At 35.5% G+C, this 17441-nt stretch overlaps 3 protein-coding genes across 3 annotated transcripts in view; 1 reads left to right on the forward strand and 2 right to left on the reverse strand.

The window, feature by feature from the left end:
* Positions 1-8304, reverse strand: part of LOC131793792 (chromodomain-helicase-DNA-binding protein 4-like) — a 28478-nt gene extending 20174 nt beyond the window's left edge. Inside the window, 13 exon segments of the mRNA XM_059111269.2 lie at positions 253-299; positions 421-487; positions 762-938; positions 1321-1464; positions 2403-2431; positions 2529-2792; positions 2963-3047; positions 3050-3082; positions 3084-3134; positions 4136-4447; positions 5257-5367; positions 5583-5689; positions 8153-8304. Of these exon segments, the coding sequence (XP_058967252.2) occupies positions 253-299; positions 421-487; positions 762-938; positions 1321-1464; positions 2403-2431; positions 2529-2792; positions 2963-3047; positions 3050-3082; positions 3084-3134; positions 4136-4447; positions 5257-5367; positions 5583-5689; positions 8153-8210 (1485 nt within the window). The 5' untranslated portion in view covers positions 8211-8304.
* A 2661-nt stretch (positions 8305-10965) lies between these two features.
* LOC131793795 (translocon-associated protein subunit gamma) lies at positions 10966-14152 on the reverse strand. Its single transcript, XM_059111274.2, has 5 exons — positions 14003-14152; positions 13754-13880; positions 12850-12942; positions 12008-12139; positions 10966-11104 (listed from the first exon to the last, which is right to left on the reverse strand). Exons 1-5 carry the CDS (start codon positions 14127-14129, stop codon positions 11035-11037), a joined length of 549 nt encoding a protein of 182 aa, XP_058967257.1. The 5' UTR covers positions 14130-14152; the 3' UTR covers positions 10966-11034.
* A 103-nt stretch (positions 14153-14255) lies between these two features.
* Positions 14256-17037, forward strand: LOC131793846 (BTB/POZ domain-containing protein 6-B-like). Its single transcript, XM_059111341.2, has one exon. The coding sequence runs from the start codon at positions 14314-14316 to the stop codon at positions 15655-15657; it is 1344 nt and encodes a 447-aa protein (XP_058967324.1). The 5' UTR covers positions 14256-14313; the 3' UTR covers positions 15658-17037.
* Positions 17038-17441: the final 404 nt, after the last annotated feature.

Genomic DNA, 17441 nt, shown 5'->3' on the forward strand with positions numbered 1-17441 from the left:
CATCAGAATCATTCTCAGTTGATTCTCATTGCAAATGTCAGAAGTTTAATTTACAAAGAGTGATCAGTTTTTCAGTAATGGAAATGGCTGTAGGCCAAATATAGTATACATCAGTTGCAAGTGACCAGTTTTGATTCATCAGTTAAGTTGAGTACAGTTTTAGAACAATCAGTTTTAGAGGAAACTCCAGCAGTGAAAGATAATAATTTATTGATGTTTGTAAATTAAATCCAACTATTTATAATATCATACCTCAGGTTCAGTAAATGCTTGTGGATCACCTGGAACAAGCAATGTATCTGGAAAGTCAATAGACAAAGTCATGAAGAGTTAGGCAGACTTCACAGGAGTATAACCATTCAATATTAACTTCTACCCTGAGAATGAAAGGTGTAAATAAGTGTAATTATAGAGTTGTACCTTCAATTGGTAGGTTTACATAACGCCAGTGGAGAATTCTCTCTACTTTGCCCTTGAGTGGCTCACTCTGAAAGTAAAAAATAACTTTAATATAGGAAACCAAAACTGACTAAAAAGAGGTTAAGAATGATATTAATGTGCTAATCAGCAGGGGGTGACAATTTAGAATTTTATTGCCTGCTTTCAGTTGTGTACACACTTCAGGGAGAATAATCCCTTTTACCACTTAAACAAGAGTTTTCCAATTGTACTTTTTCTGTCAGTTTGATTTATGGAAAAGAAAAGCAATGCAAAACATGGGTTCATCCATGGGTGATATTGATTTAGTCCACACACATTACCTTGCACCTGGGACACCTCCAGTCTCCACCAGGAATTTTCTTCATTGGTGGAATCAGACAATGCAAGTGATATGCTGATGGGCAGCTGTCACAACAAAGTAATTGTCCACCATCTTTACAAACTCTGCAATAATCGCTGTGCATGTCTTCACTGGAATCACTAGTATTTTCATCTTCCTATATACCAGTACAAATTAAGAGGAAAAAACTCTAAAAATCATTAGGATCACATCAAAAAGTTTCCTCACATGTAACTTATAATATTTAAAAAAAAAAACCAACCAAACAAACAAACAGAACCCTTCCTATGCTGGCTCATTTTTACAGGTAGTTTAAAATAAGGAAATTGTTTGACCTCATTTTTGTTAGAGGTTTTATAAAAAAAAAAAAAAAAAAAAAAAAAAAGGCCTCAAGCCTGTTGCTCATGGTTCTTAAAAAAAAAGACCTACAAGGTCAAAAATCTACTGCAGGGCTATGTTCCAAAAACCCCTCAATTCCACACATTACAAAAATACAACAAACAGCCCACTGAGGACTGAACAATAATGTGACAACTTACACAAACAGGACAACTCCAGCGTCCCTGTGGTGGCTCATCCAGGGGTGGATCAAGACAACGCAAGTGAAATGACAGTGTACAGGTGTCACACAACAACAGGTCTCCACCCTCTTCACATTCCTCACAGTAATCTTGATGCTCATCCTTCAAAAAAAAAAAAAAACCTCATTCTTTCATTGTAGTTATACACCTAAGTATAGATAATAACATGATTTTGAGAACAATTTGGTATCAATAAGCACAAGTAAATTTTACAAAGACAACAAAATTGCATAGGGCAAGTGCACTTTGAAGTATAGTATTTGAAGAATTTACAAGTGCTTATTACACCAAATTGCACGATTTTCTTAATGCACATGAAAAAAAAGTTACTGAAAGTCAAGACAGAGGAAATTTTGAAAGCGTGTCGGTGCTATTTGTAATTTGCATTTGTGTTACAACTTTGCACTTATTTTACATGAAAATGTACTCATTTTCAGCCAATCAGAAGCCTGTAATTTTGTCATGTACATCATTAATTAGGTAATATTTTATTACATAATTTTTCTACCAGTAGTCTTCCTGAACAATTCTACAGAAAAGGTGTCTTCTTTGCCTAATTTACAGTAGGAGTAGCATGGATAATAGGCAAAATTTGAGAGATGAGGAGAAATAATGTGAAGAAAAGGGATTGAAAAGAAGGGTGACGATGCCCAGCTTTAACCCTTCACACCCTAACATCGTATTCCCTATACTGTTCTCTGTACATTTATTAAGGTGCTGACGAGGAGAATGTGTCTAACAATCAGGTTTCTTTAGTTGATGATCATTTTCTTTATTCTCATGACATTAATGTGTTATTCAGCGGTGATATTGTGAGGAGAAATTGTATGCTAATTACTCTTAGGGGTTAAAAGTGCCTAATTGCTGACGTTTGAGGCCACTAACCCTAAACTCTGTGTAAGTAAAACTAATTCCTCCCCCCTCCTTACAATAGGGGGGGGGGGGGGGTAAAATTAGTTTTTTAGGTTACCTAAATGCACCCCAAGGAAAAAAGATTGAGTTTACTTGATCAAGCAGACAAAATGTAGACTACAACTTACCACACTCATCACATTGTCATCATCATTTCCTGTAAGAGAGAAACCAACTGGTTAAAATGGTCTGAAAGCAAACAAATACCACACTTATATCATATGTCAGAGAACAAATTATAAATGAAATTTCACCTGCACTTTTCTTTCTCTCCTTCCTTTTCTTGCTTATTATCACCTTTTCCCTTTTCATCTTCGGTGTATTCTTAGTTTTTTTCTTGTTATTCTTTCCACTAGCCTGGCTTGTATCACTGTCCCCATCAACTCCATCATCAAGCTTTTTCCTGTTTGACTTACTTTTGCCACTCTTTGTACTATTGCCCTTTTTTGATCTGCTACCAGAGCTGGCTTCACTGCCACGATCACTGTCGTCATCCAAGACTTTTATTTTCTTATCTCCTGTAAAAATGGAACAAAAAGAGAAATGTATTTACTGGTACATAGTTTCCGTACCATTTAATGACACTGGTTTCGTTTCACAGATTCATTAATAAAACCAGTCTTAAATGAACTACTTTAACAAAATATTCTAGCAAAGAGGAAAGACAGCTGAAATGCACCAGACTAACCTTTACTACCCTTTGATTTTGGTTTAAACAGCATTTTAATCTTGGTTCTAGATTTAGAAGGATCACTTTTTTCGCTGAGGACTAATCGTCATCATCATCATCGTCATCTTCTTCCTCAACCAGCAGAAACAGGACCAGAGTCCTCATCGTCTGATATGTCAACAACTTCCTTCTGCACAGAAAATATTGACACCCAAATCAAGAGATATATCCACACAGTCATCTAAATTCATTTACGTGACATTACACACTTTTTGTTAAGCTTTGAGAGTGACTATCAATTATTGAAGTTTAATCTTTCTACACACTGTTAAAAGTCAGGCTCAACAGAAACAGTACATATTAATTTCCAAAACAACCCAAGTCTAGTTAAAACATACACCATTGACCCTTTGACTCCCAAGATCTCATAAATAATTCTCCTTACTGTCTGCCACACAATTCATATGATGTTAGGTAGCTGGTTCAAAGATTTTGGTATTGGATTAATTAATAATTAATAAAGAATAAATGTGTCTGCTTGATTTTGTTTTGATGTTGTAAGAAGACATTCTGTCTTGGTACCTCATGGGATTTTAAGAATTATGAAGACAGTTGGCAATTACTGATATCTTCCTGCTGGTATTTTGACTATTGACCATTTCACTTTCAAGACCGACCAAGGAGGAACATCTCTTTACAGGATTGACATATTTTTAAGCAAAAGAGTAATGCAAACAAAAAAAAATTTCTACTAAGCTGATCAAATTCTCAGATAAATTAATTTTATGAAAGGTATGGTAGACAATGAAGAAAATTGGTACCTTGACATTTGGAGTGGAAGGGTCAATAGTGAAATATGATTTTGCAACCTGATGTTTGTCAGATGTAATACAAGATGGCATCAGCTCCAGTACACGCACTTAACATTTACAAAAGCACCAGACAAACAAGACTGATGCTAAATCCCTTTGTACAATTTAATTAATTCAAGTATCAGTAAGATACATGCGCTTATCATACAACTTGTCTTACACAAGTCTTGTTAGAACATTTTTGTTTTAAACCAAACTGCATATCTACAGTACATACCATTGACTTTTGCCTCACACTAAGATGAAACCTCTCAAAATTTAAATATTACAAGCTCAGAACAGACAAAGCTGTACAATCAGACAGGTACTCTATACTTACAGCTCGTTTAGCTGGCTTTGTTGACTTGCGAGTAGTTTTCTGCTTTTTAGCTTTGCTTCCACCTTTAGGACTTGCAGTACTTGAGGAATGAAGGTTCATTCCTTTCTTCCTCTTGTAGTCACTCCAAATGGCACCAAGAAGGGAGTTCACTTTGGTATGTGCTGTTCCAGGATTGGCTTCTACAATCAGGGGTCTTATCAGTTTGTTGAACTTCAGATAAGTCATTCCTTGTTCATCCTCTTCAGACAGATTCACTTCAACATTGTTAAGAGAAAAATGTTTTGCGACTGCCTCCGCTTTGGATGGTTCCTCCTGAAAGATAAGCAACATTATGAGCTGATCAGGATACACTTCAAACTCTCTTAAGCAGCTTTCCTGGAGCAGAATTAACTAACTCTCCAAGAGAAGGCCAGGAAAGTTTTGAAAAGAGCCAGTAGAGAGGAGAAGCAGAAAGCCAGTGTGGTTACAATTTTAGATGCTTCATATGAAACCTGGAAGTCCTGGATATAAATCTCCCATTACACCACTCCATTAAATTTGTTTCTTACTAGTACTGAGTTCAACTTTTAAACATGTAAATTGTGACTCTTAACCAGATATATTTTTTTTGTATTTACAGTATCCTCAGTAAACTTCCTTTAATACTTTCTGTAAATAGTTACCTGTCATTATCAGGGTATGGATGGGTATAGCCTTTATGGCCAAAGGGTGAATATTCAAAATTAAGCATGAAACTCTGTTTCACTTAACAGTACCATGAAGTAAATTGGCAGAGCACAATATTTGTTTCAAACTTATGCTTTGATAACACCACAACTGATGATTTAATTCAAATCTTAACACTGATGATAATTTTTATGTTAAGAGGACTGACTCTCAGACACCTGGTGCTCTCAAATCTAAAAACATCTCATAGAAACACAGTTATACTAATCTCCCTAATCTCTCTTCATTTTTTCTTGGTTCAGATTTCTTCAAACCAGTTTGATTTTTAATTCCTCTTTGTCTGTTATTCATTCAATAATCTAATATAACAATAAAACTAGTTTGAATAGATTTAAAGCAAGGATATCAAACTGGAACATGCATAATAGTAATCTTCACTTCGGCAGCTCACTTACATCCTTGTTATTGTGATCATTGGCATTTGTGTCTCCAGACAAAGGCTCTTTGTCTGGGGCTGCACTTGTCTTTATCACCGACTTCTCTTCATCTGAGACTTTCCCATCATCCTGTAGAGTATTTTAACCTTTTCATTAGGGTCAACCTCAAAAAAAGCTTCATAGGCCTGTGAGATAAATACTGCTGCTTACTTTGCCTGGCCAAATTTAGAATATGACTAAATTGTTATGTCATCAGAGGAATAAATGTAATCAAGATAAAATCAAGATAAACTGGGTGTTTTACAAGATACAAGATGTAACATTCATCATAGACACTCACATACCTCATTTTCTTCCTCTCTCTTACGCTTCTTTCCATTTTGAGTCCCTTTTGCTGATCCAGGGTCCTCAGTTCTTCTCTTCTTTGCTTGTGGTTTCTCAACATCCCCATCTATTAAGACATGAAATACACACATGCTCAGGTGATATCAAAAAAGGCCAAAAAGGTTACTTTAACCCTTTAACTGCTAGCATCTGATTGCTAATTCTCCCCTCTAGCTCCTACACATTTCCTTGTAAATAAGTTACTAGAATTTGGTGTCAGATTGAGATAACAACTCAGACCTGATTTAGTTTGAAAATTCTCATGACCTGTTTGTAGGATAATTTTTACATATTAAAGGAAGAAGTTATTTGTTAATCTCTCCTGGGAGTTAAAGGGTTAAAGTAAAGTAAATGTTAGCACCCATGGCCCACAGTGAAAGAGCTTCGTCTGGTTTCCATGTCAGTACTCTTCTTGTTGCTTTAATAAAACTAAAACTAAGATAAGTTATTACCATATTTATTCGGCTATAAGCTGAGACCCCAAACTTTGTACGTGTAGACTTGGCATAACAAGAACCAAAAATAAATAAAAAACACCCTGCTATAAGCCAAGACCTATTCATTATTACAAGACTGAATTGTTAACTATATGCAAAGGACAAAAAAGCTAACTATTCAATTGAAAAACAACGAATCATAACTCAGATGAATTAACGTGATCCAAAAAATTGCTTGGCTTATAGTTGAATAAATACGGTAATGGTAAAATGAGTATAAAGCCTTATTTGCTGATTCCACCTTTCTATCAGGCTCTTACAGTAAGTAAGTAGGCCTAGAAAGCAACTTCTGTAATAATGTAAAACTATCTTCTGTTCTATGTACTGTGATATCAGGAGATCTTGGTCATTACAACTTGTCAAATGAAAATTAGTTGACCAATATTACAGTGCATTTGACAAATGGCATGTAGAAAACATCACCAAGCCTTTTAAATTAATCACTGGAAAAAAGATGTACTCCAACTGTTTGGCATTGTCCCAAATAGGCAAGCTGGATTTCAAATTTTTTCTGTAGCCCTGGTGTAAAATTAGGATGTAAAAAAAAATATTGTGTACATCTACATTACTATCCACAAATCAAGTCAAGGACTGCCTTTCCAAACCTTCTACAAACCAAACACGCAATGGATTGGTTACTGAAATAAATTCTGACTTAACCAAAGTTTTAGACAAACAGTAGACCTCTCTATCTCTATATGGGTGTTTTCTCTAAAGAAAGTAACTACTTTATCCCTTCTTGACACTGTTCACAAAAATCACTTTTAAGATAAAAGGGTTAATTACTTTTTTAATGGCTAAGAACGCATTTTTTTAACTAATGGCTACATGCTGCTGTTCTACAAATAGACCAGGGTTCCACACCAGTTCTGCACTGAGAACCTCTGTGCTAAACTATGGCTGAATAGCATGGTATGATTACTGCTGCAGTATTTGTTGCCTGTGCTACATGCATGCTGCACATGCATGCTGCACATGCAGCAAAAATTGGACACAACATTCATGATTTGACTGTCTTTTGGTTACAAAATGTCCTGAGGAATCTTAAACAAATTTTTTTTATGATGGGCACATCTGTCCAGATTATTTGTAGGCAATATCCTTATAATCCACACAATCACTTCAAAGTTGTCCTACAACGATCCCCGTTTTCATCATAAACTTAAATCAACTTCATAAATTTAGGAGGTAAAAAAAGAATCCCTCCAACCCTTACAGTAAAAAAAAATAATAATAATAAAAAAAGAACTACCATCGTCACATTGAAGGGTGTTATATATCCGGAAAATAAATCCTCTAAAAAATAAACCTCAAACCTCTCATTTAAGAGAAATACTCCCTTTAAAGGAGTGCCTTGATAGAACCTTAACATTCTAATTTTGCCGAATGAACAACATTAGGCGATTATCAACAAAATCAGTTTAACAGCGGTGAACGCGTGGACTGTCGGAGTAGAAAACCACCTTTTTCAAATAAACAATATTTACTTGAAGTTTTTTTCAACACGCAAAGGGGTTTATGTCGATTCAAGGTTTTTAAAGCGTAAGGAATAGCCGTTCTTTCCCAAATCCCGCACGGTTTTCAAGTCCCGGCGAGCTCCAGATCTCGAATACCGCGAACTTTTAAATTTACGATACGAAGTTAAAGAAAAAAGCACTTCGCAGCGAACATAAAGCTACAACTCTTCAATTTTGAGAAGATAGGTATTGTACGAAGTTGCTCTTGTAAAACTGCTCTAAGATGAACGAAAGGCGACTAATCTTATCGTCACAAAACATGTGTCATGTACTCCCATCAGTAAACTAGAGATGAACGCGCCAATTCTCAAAACAAAACATCATCACACTGGAAACATAGCCATTCTCTCTTATATATTTCACTTCATGTTAAAGGTAGAAAAAAAATAGACTTTCCTGTCCACTTAAACGCCTTAAAAAAATCTAACTTAAGAAAGAAACGCAACAAAAATGACAATTTCTCTTCAAATGGTATTCACGCAACACATGCAAATCACGGAAATTTACGGTACCTACCGTTGGAGCCTTCGGCTGATGATTGTAACTCTTTCTTTCTGCTGTTTGCCGAGGACATTTTCAGTCTTCACATTTAGGAAGAAAATTTAGGATATTAAGCCAAAGAAATTACGTCAAGGGGCAAAACATGAGGAAAAGTCGGACTCTGAAAGATGGCGACTGCGCGATAAATGCAGCTGCTTTGTCTCTTACTAAAAAGTCGGTCTCCTTGGGAGAAAATAAAATATTGATCACCAAGGAGTCGCGAAAAGACCGAAATACTTCGCGTGCTGTCAGAAAAATTATGAAATTTTTACGATTGATGTGCAGAAAGTACAGATATTTTGACGGAATTCTCGATCTGTTGAGAAAAAATGGACAGCTTGGGGAGAAATTGATTTGCAGCAGATGATAAATGATGTTTTCTCCTTACAATCACTCACGTGACATTAAAGTTTCCTATTCATGGAGATTTTGTTGTACCCCGGACCAGAACACCATTCCTTTCCACATGGTAACCAATAAAGAACGCATAAGTCGTTAAAAAAATTGGAGAACTTAAGAGTAGTTTCAGAGAAATTCAACACACTTCTTCCTTGAATAAAGGAAGAAAGTAAAGAAGCTTCTAACTTTATTTTCAATGGTGATCAATTTACGAATTCTCCTAAGCCGGACCTCCTCAACTTGGGCAAATGTTAGATAACCCATAATAATCTTGCTCTCTGTGATTGGCTGAATGATCTATTGATTGACAGAATCCTACACTATGCCACATTACCCTTCCTTTAGCTTTCCCCCCTTACAAACTGAATAATGGTGCATACTAGGGTACCAAGATTAAGGAAAAAAATATTAGTTATTGTTTTTCATGGCTTTGTTTGATGTGATGGGATTATTACCAAATTCCTTTATCAATAAATTTAGGTTATTCACTTTCTGTTGGTTGCTAACCAATTTTTAAGGAAAAAGGTTCTTGAATAATATTGCCCCCTCCATCATTATACATATTGATATCCATGTATGTGAATAATTCAGCAACCTTCTTATGCTTTCCTGTGTAAGAGTGCCATCTTTAATTCTCTTTTTTCTGGAAAAATGTTCCTGAAAAACCAACATAACTATTTAATTACTAAGATTAGTAATGCCTCACGAACTTTATTTGTCACAGATCTTACTTTGACTGTAAGTAGTATATTTCACTATTAACTTTTAAAAAAATTACACTGCAAAGGGGAATTTTTGAACATGCTGAAAATTTAAATCTCTGTTCATAAGATTTTTTTTAAGTTTTATCTTTTCTTTCGGTTTCATGTGAACAGTATGGCAATCATACCAACCATACTATCACAGCAAAACCTCACTTTCAAATGGTTATTTTTTTTTCTGTAGAAAGTGTGAAACATGTTCCAGCCATTAGGCAGGTGTGAAACAACAACATCATCTTCTTACTGATCCTTGGGGCTATTGATAATAGTAATAAGTTTCTCATTGTTAAATATACAGTTAAGGGTCCATACAGCTAATTTTGCATAATTTAAAGTACTTGGAAAAAGAAATTTTCTTTTTCACAGCCGACAAATGCAAAAATTAATTATGTGGAGATTAAGCATTTCCTCAAATTTAAATTTTTTCAAGGAAAGTCCTGAGGTTCTTTCATTATAATCATGGTAAGACCAAAGCATTAGCCATGTCTTTTTGTTTGGCAAAGCACCACTCAAGTACATCTGCACTATCTGAAAAATTCCCTCATAAACTCAACAGTTTATTGCATCCTTCAAAATGAGTCTTGTCTGTAAGAAATGCTGATTCCCTTGTACAGATTGCTTGAACTCTGCAAGGAGTTTGATGCTCTCCACTTGTGGAAAATTAAAGGGTCATGGAAGCATGAAAATGACAAATCTTTGAAAATAAATAATTCTCCAAGTTCTGTGATACAATCTGTTACAATACAATGAAAGAGCAAGGAAAATGAGATCTAATGCTGTAGGATACTGTAGGATTCTTCTTTGAAGTAGTAATAGCTTGAAATTTACACACAGGAATGTGGTGCAGTGATGATGGATGACTGAGAATGTTATTTACCAATGATGAAGGACAACGTTGGGTGCCTGCTTCCCTCTACCTTAAGTGCCACAGACATGATAGAATGAGAAGAGAAATTTTCCCAAAGTTAAGCAATCAGGTGGTGCATCTTTAGAGTCTTAATGCATCTTCCCCTCATAAAATATGCTGAACTACTTTGCTGTTTGGAAAAATAGGATCAGTAACTGGATGGCATCACAATTGGCAAGCTTTGCCTCCTAATGTAGACAGCAAATTAGATTCCTTGATTTTGTCCCGTGTAAGAAAAAGGAGACAGTTTCTCAAATGTCCAGGTAACTTACTGGGCCCAAAAAGCTGTTCTGTTTTCATTCAAGATAAGGGTTTTAAGTCTTGAAAATTATACAATAAAACTTTCAGCTAAATAAACAAAATGGACTAGTCAGGGAACCAGAACCTACTTCTCTATTCTTTAAACTTTGATTCTAAAATATAGCTTCAGGCTATTGGTTTAGTAGGACTTTAAGAAATGGGCCCCAAATCACTTAAGACATAAAAATGTGGTAAGCACATCACTGACACTTTTTTGTGCCTAAAATGACACATTTTCGTCATATTACACCAAAGCATAATTTGCTTTGAATTTCCACACGGCTTACATTTGTCAAGTACAGAACTTACTTGAAAATAAAACATGAAATGTATCAATAAAAAGAATTATTGAAGCTTGGTTCACACAAGTGACGAAAAGGAGAACATGACAAGGAAATAAATGTAGTAAAGCACACAATAACTGGGGTAACTAAACATTTATTCAAATTAATAAATGGAAATCAGCTGAGCCACAATAATCCATCTGTTTCTTAGGAGGATGATCCAGTAGACAGCAGAGCAAGGACACCACCAGCTATGGATGTGGAGAGTAGGTAGTTTCTTAAAGACTGTTAAAGAATTACCTTAAAAGTGAGCTGCAAAGTGAAGTACAGCTGACATTTACTATTAACTCCCAGATAGAAAAACCTAGATTTTTCAAAGACTGGTTTGACAAGTTTATCCTTTTCAGGGTTGTCAATAATAGTTCAGTCTAATAAGGTTTCTTAATTTCTACCAACTTTTAGGTAACTTTGAAGTTCTTGAAGTCTGCAATCATGAGCAACATGAACATAGGAAACACTTGATTACCTTCCCAGGGTAATATTGGATGGAAGTCACTGGAACTTTTGTCATCAGGCAGCTAATATTTTACACTCCATTTACCACTACTTATTTATCAAGTTCACCCTTCAACCCTCAAAAGTGTCTGGTCTCTAATTTCTCCTAAACACAATCACCCTTGATTCAAATGTAAAGGTAATAAGAATAAAGGAAATGACCATCATTTTATGGAGCTCCTGATGGTCAAACATGTTCTCCTTGTCAGTGCCATACACAATGTTAAGAAAACAGGGCTGGGTTGGTCAAATCTGGGTTAAGATAACCTAGGGTTAGTGAAAATTTTGATGTAAGATCTGAAAGCTTAAAAAGAAAATTTGGCTTAACTCTTTTTGTCTTCAATTTGATGATTGAATGCTCCCAAAAAAAAGGAGAAAATTACCCTAAAACGGCTTTTGAACATAGAAGTATAGAAACCTGAATTCAAATTTAACCCTGGGTTAGTGCTGATCGGCCTTTGAACAATTGGGCCCAGAGTGGTAAACATGAGGGAGCTAAGGGTTAGGTAATGCAAAACAAAACCAAAAAACTAAGGGAAAAAAGTGTCTTCAACAACAACACCAGGATTTGAACTTAAAGCAAAGATTATGACTCCCAAACTACAAGAAGAGTTATAAAGGATACGCAGCAGGATTAAATGTCCGCAGAACATAAAATGAAGCTATCAGGACCAAAAACAGGTACAAGGCATTGTTGTAAAATATGGAGAAGGTAATGGCTTCAGTTTCAGCAACCTTGTTCTTTTTCCAAAGGATTCTGGAAAGACAAAAAGAAATCCAATTTATAATGGCATGAGATGCAGACTCCTTTGAAAACTACACTTTGAGCATAACTGACTTCTGAATCAACAAATCAAGGTCAAACGTTGTATTTTGCTAGCTAAACAAATGACACAATATGAAAATAAAAAAACAAAAAGCCCCTTGTCACAACACAGTTGATTAATGGTACCATCCTCATTGTTCTGGTTTCCTAAAATTCAAAACTTTTATATTGTTGAATTAAAAATATTTTTCTAGGAAAATATTAAATGTAGCTTCAGTTTCTTTAAACAAGTACACTGAAACCTCTGTTAAGCGGACATCCTCGGAACCTTCTCAAGTGTCTGCCTAATAGAGAGTATCCCCTTAATAGAGGTTTGTAAAAATTGTGCAATAATTGTTCATGATTAACATTTCCCTCTAGCAATGTTTGTCATATGGTGGTCCCAGAAATCTTTGTGCAAATGCAACGATCCACTTATGGGCAACTCATTCATTAGGGGGTCTGCTTAATAGAAGTTTCACTGTATGTATGTTGTAGTTGAAATAATTTATTTTTGGACTAATTTTTAATTCCCACTTAGAGTATGAAAATTAGTACAAAGTAGAGGAAAAAAGCTATTTAGCCAATCACAAACCCTATGATGTGAACTCTGTATTATACTGAATAAAATACAAGTATATTTAAATCAATTTAATATAAACCTTTCATCCTTTTCTTGGCGGGTCAGCTTCTTATTAGAATCCAGCTCCATGCTGACTTCTTTGGTAACTGAGGCATCTCTTCGTTGGGCAATCCTAAAAAATAAATGCAGACAACTTAGTTAAAAAGTAATAATATAATGAAACAAAATGTAATAAAAACATGAATGTGACAGTCAAAACTGATAAGATTTTTGTATATCCTCATACTATTCTAAAATAATTCCAGAGTCCCTAAGGTAATCAATTGTTTTGCTGTAGTCTTCTTTTATCCAATACTATATGCATAATAAAGGATAAGCCTGTACAAAAATCTCTATAGTTTATGGCACTTCATTGGGCTTCTATCAACTATTGGATTTACTTGTAGCTTTATTGAAAATGGAATAACCTTTTCTTAATGATCTTAATGTGTGCACAATTTGATTTACCTCAAACTTCTCACAATTTACTTTGCTTTTCTCTGAGATGAGGGGGGGGAGGGGGTTGATGCATTATATGGGATAAAGCTTTTTTAATTTTCGTGATCAGTGAAAATACAAAACAGTAAATTTTTTCCTTCTCGTGATACATGAACCTTACAGTTGTATAAACAAGTTTTAGTAACACATCATTTGTAACTTTTGATGTATGTGAATCATGAGCAGGACCCCCTCCCCCCCTTATACTCTCCTTACTCTTAAGCAGCACTTACCTCATTTGAAATTACTAGATTAATGAACACATGTTTGATAAAACATTTATCTAAACCAAACTAGTTTGAAATTTGTAAAGCAACTCGCAACATCACTAGAGTTTGATCCATATTTTGACTAATACAACAACCCACTCATGCCTTCATTCACCACTGACCAATAAAAATTTGAAACGTATAGACACAAATCGTATAGTATTACAGCGGACTTACTTATGTTTCAACTGAAACTTCACGTTCTTGTAGGCAAAAGCCACTAGCCACGTACTGGCGAGAGTCATAACGACGAACATGATGCCAGATGAATAAGGATCCATTTGGTGAATCCTCCAAAACAACCCTAACATAAGATTAAAATCACTTTAAAAATACATTTTCGTATTAAGAGACATTCCGATTCAAACAAAGAGCGCATGCGATAATATTTAAGAGCGAAGTACATATTGAATTGGTAGGGCTTACAGAGAGGAATGGCTGAGACGAAGAATGCATTGGCATAGAATAATGCTGAAGATTTAGTTGAAACGGTTCTGCTGAAATTTTGCAGCAAAATTTCGTCTTCTTTTGTGAGTTTCTTGCCGCCCGCCATATTGAATGAGTTGGCACGGAAAAAGAAAGTGGTTGGGGAAGACTGAGCAGTAAGTAGCGAAGTACTTGTTTTTAGTCTCCCTCTGATATTTCAAAACGCCTGGTGGTAATCTGCAGCTCACTCTCGATCGATTCGCGCCGTTTTGGCAAAACAGTACGTAAGCTCGAACTATTTCATTGCAACTATGTCCGCTCAGAAAGAAGCCTGGCAAACAGAACGACCGACTATTAGATCAAGAAGCAAATTTATGTTTAACAACGAGCTCCTCAGCGATGTTAGTTTCGTCGTTCCGGTTCAACTCGATGAAATTAGCAGCAAGAAATGCTGGAAGGCTATTTCAGCACACAAGTTCGTCCTCGCGATAAGCAGCCCTGTGTTTTTTGCCATGTTCTATGGTGACCTTGCCGAGAAGTCAGATTCTATCAGGCTTCCTGATTGTGAGTACGAGAGTCTGTTAGAACTGTTTCGCTTTGTGTATTGCGATGAAGCGAGGCTTACTCCTGACAACGTCATGCAAGTGCTGTATTTGGCTAAGAAGTACATCTTGCCCTCACTTGTTGAGAGATGCACTGAATATCTGCTCGAAGTCCTGAATGTTTCTAATGTATTTTGCGTCTTGTCTCACGCCCTAAATTACGGAGAGAAAAAGCTTGTGAGTCACTGCTGGAAAGTTATCGACAAGGAGGCTGAAGAAGCCGTGAAAACAGAAGGATTTGAAACGATAGATAGATCCCTGTTGGAAGACCTTGTCAAGAGAGATTCTCTAAACATCAAAGAGGTAGACTTATTCAGAGCAGTCGATACTTGGGCAGTAGAAGAATGTAAACGTCTTGATATGGCAGCCAATGGTGCATCCAAAAGGTTGGTTCTCGGGGACAAGGTTGTGAACGCAATACGTTTTCCAGTCATGAAACGGAATGAATTCAGTAATTCTGTTCTTGATTGCAACATATTAACTTCACATGAGGCCATCATCATGGAGGATTACTTCAACACCCCAATTTTTAGCCCACCAAACTATTTCTCAAAAGCTCCAAGAACTGGCCTACGCCAGAGATGTTGTCGATTTAAATCTGTTGTTCTTGAAACTGGGTTAATGTACGGTTCTTACCACAGTGACTATCTTTATTTTTCAGTAAACAGGGACATTGTCTTGTATGGAATTTGTTTGTTTGGAAGTGAAAATCGCAAATACCAGGCTACAGTAACAGTTAGAAAAGCATCTAATGGTTTGTTTAAGGCCACTAAGATAGGAAAATATTCTTCTATACCCATGGAATTAGAGGAAGAAGAAGGTAGTTTTTATGCCTTTGATGTTCTGTTTGATAAGCCAGTGTCTCTGAAAAAGAACACTTGGTATTATGTGAAAGCTGCTATGTCTGGTCCCATTATTTGGCATGGAAAGGGAGGAGTGAAGTCCATCCATTGTCCTGGGGTACAATTCAGCTTTAAGGACCATCCAAAAAATAATAAAAGAACCAACATTGCAGATGGACAGTTTCCTCAGTTCCTCTTTAGTTTGGAGTAAGTTCCACCCTCAACTTTGAAAATTATCTTTAAGTTTGTGTGGTTTAGCTCAACAATATACAAATGTGCAACCCCAAATGTGCAAGAGTTGGATTTGTGTAAATGAAGCTTTACCTCACAGTTAGGTTTTTGGTCAACCTTTGGGATCTTAATCCTGAAATGAGTGGTATTTTCAACAACAAAAACTTTTATTCATACTGTACAATTACAAATTATTATAGACTTAGTGTTTTAGATTTCAAAATATTTTTAACAATGATGGTTAACTTGAGGAAACATAAACAGAGTCGCCAGTCCTTTCAAAAACCATTTAAAAAATGTCTGCATCTTATTATAATGACCCCTATTCTGTTATCTGAGCATCATATAGTTATACATTTTTGTGAGGTAACCTTTGTTCTAGGTTAGCACAAAGAAAAATATTTGACATGGTAATATTATCAAATCAAGTCAAATCAAATATTAATTAATATAAAATTCCAGAGACTGTAAAGACTGGAAATAATGATGGAATGTTTTTGTTTTTCAAAGGAATAGCCAATTAGGTGTCAGAAAACTAAATGGCAGACAGTAGGTGAAGTCTGCACCCTTGTCAAGTAGCCCTGTCAGCTGTAATTCATTCCAGTTTCTGCAGCATTAATCAACTAGTATTACTACCCCCTCTGGGTGGCTGCTATCCACCACAAAGTTCCCCAGCATTTGATCAGGCTTCTCAGACAATTTGACAGTTGCCTTTTATGCTCCCAGTTGGGGAGAGGCAGTGTGACAATAAAGTGTCTTGCCATGTCTGCACTCAGACCTCTGGAGCTAGAGTCCAGCACTTTAACTGTTGACCCTTGGTGTCTTTAGCAAATGGCAGACAGTAACAATATTATTTTTTAAATAGAATAAGAGAGATGGTAAGCTTGGTAAAGAAATAGAGAAAGATGTTTTTTTGTCTTGTCACAAGCGTGAGACAGAACAAATTCTGAGTCCCCATGAGGAATTTAACCTCAGACCTTCAGATTGTGGTTATTATTTTGTGGTTTTGAGGTTTGCTTACAAGTGTTGAGCTTAATTTTGGTCAGCACACAGAATCAAATCAAAATATTTATGGTTTTCTGAATTTTACAATAATTACATCATTGTCATGCTGTTATGTTGTACATAATAATTTCTGAGAAACTGTAAGTAAATGAATGATATTATTGATGTCATCAGCAAATGATGGGTTAAGTTAAGTCTTTCTCGCAGAAATGATATGAAAGATATTGTTCTAATTATTACTGATAAAGTATACCTGGCAGATTATTGAAAAAACAAAAGGTATGTTTGTTGACTTATTGCTTGAGTAAAGTTTGTAATGTGACACGTTTTCACCAGTTTTCATACTGTTTCAAACTGAGTCGTTACATATCGTTTTCCTCATTAAACAAAAAATATGAAAGCTTTTTTAGAACATGAAAAATAAAAAACTTTTGAAATTGAAGTAAAAACGAGATCATATTTTTTTTCGGTTATTTGTTGTTGTTTTTTTTTTAATCTTTTTTCTAGGTTAATTCCAAAGTTAAAAAAAATGTTTAAGTCAGTCACTTAACACAAAGCATCACTGACGTGATATGTTACACCTGAGCATTTGAGAAAATAAGTTATTGCCATTTTCACCATACTAAGAGAAAAGTTCTCTCGTAGTTGCTGTCACACAAAGTGAAATACCATACGAATAACAACTGTATCTCCAAGCGGAACATCAAAGCCGTCATATCTTGTAGCGATTTGTTCTTGATTGTGATGGAGGAAAATTTC

This window comes from Pocillopora verrucosa, chromosome 9, assembly GCF_036669915.1.
Source record: "Pocillopora verrucosa isolate sample1 chromosome 9, ASM3666991v2, whole genome shotgun sequence".
Classification (NCBI taxonomy): domain Eukaryota; kingdom Metazoa; phylum Cnidaria; class Anthozoa; order Scleractinia; family Pocilloporidae; genus Pocillopora; species Pocillopora verrucosa.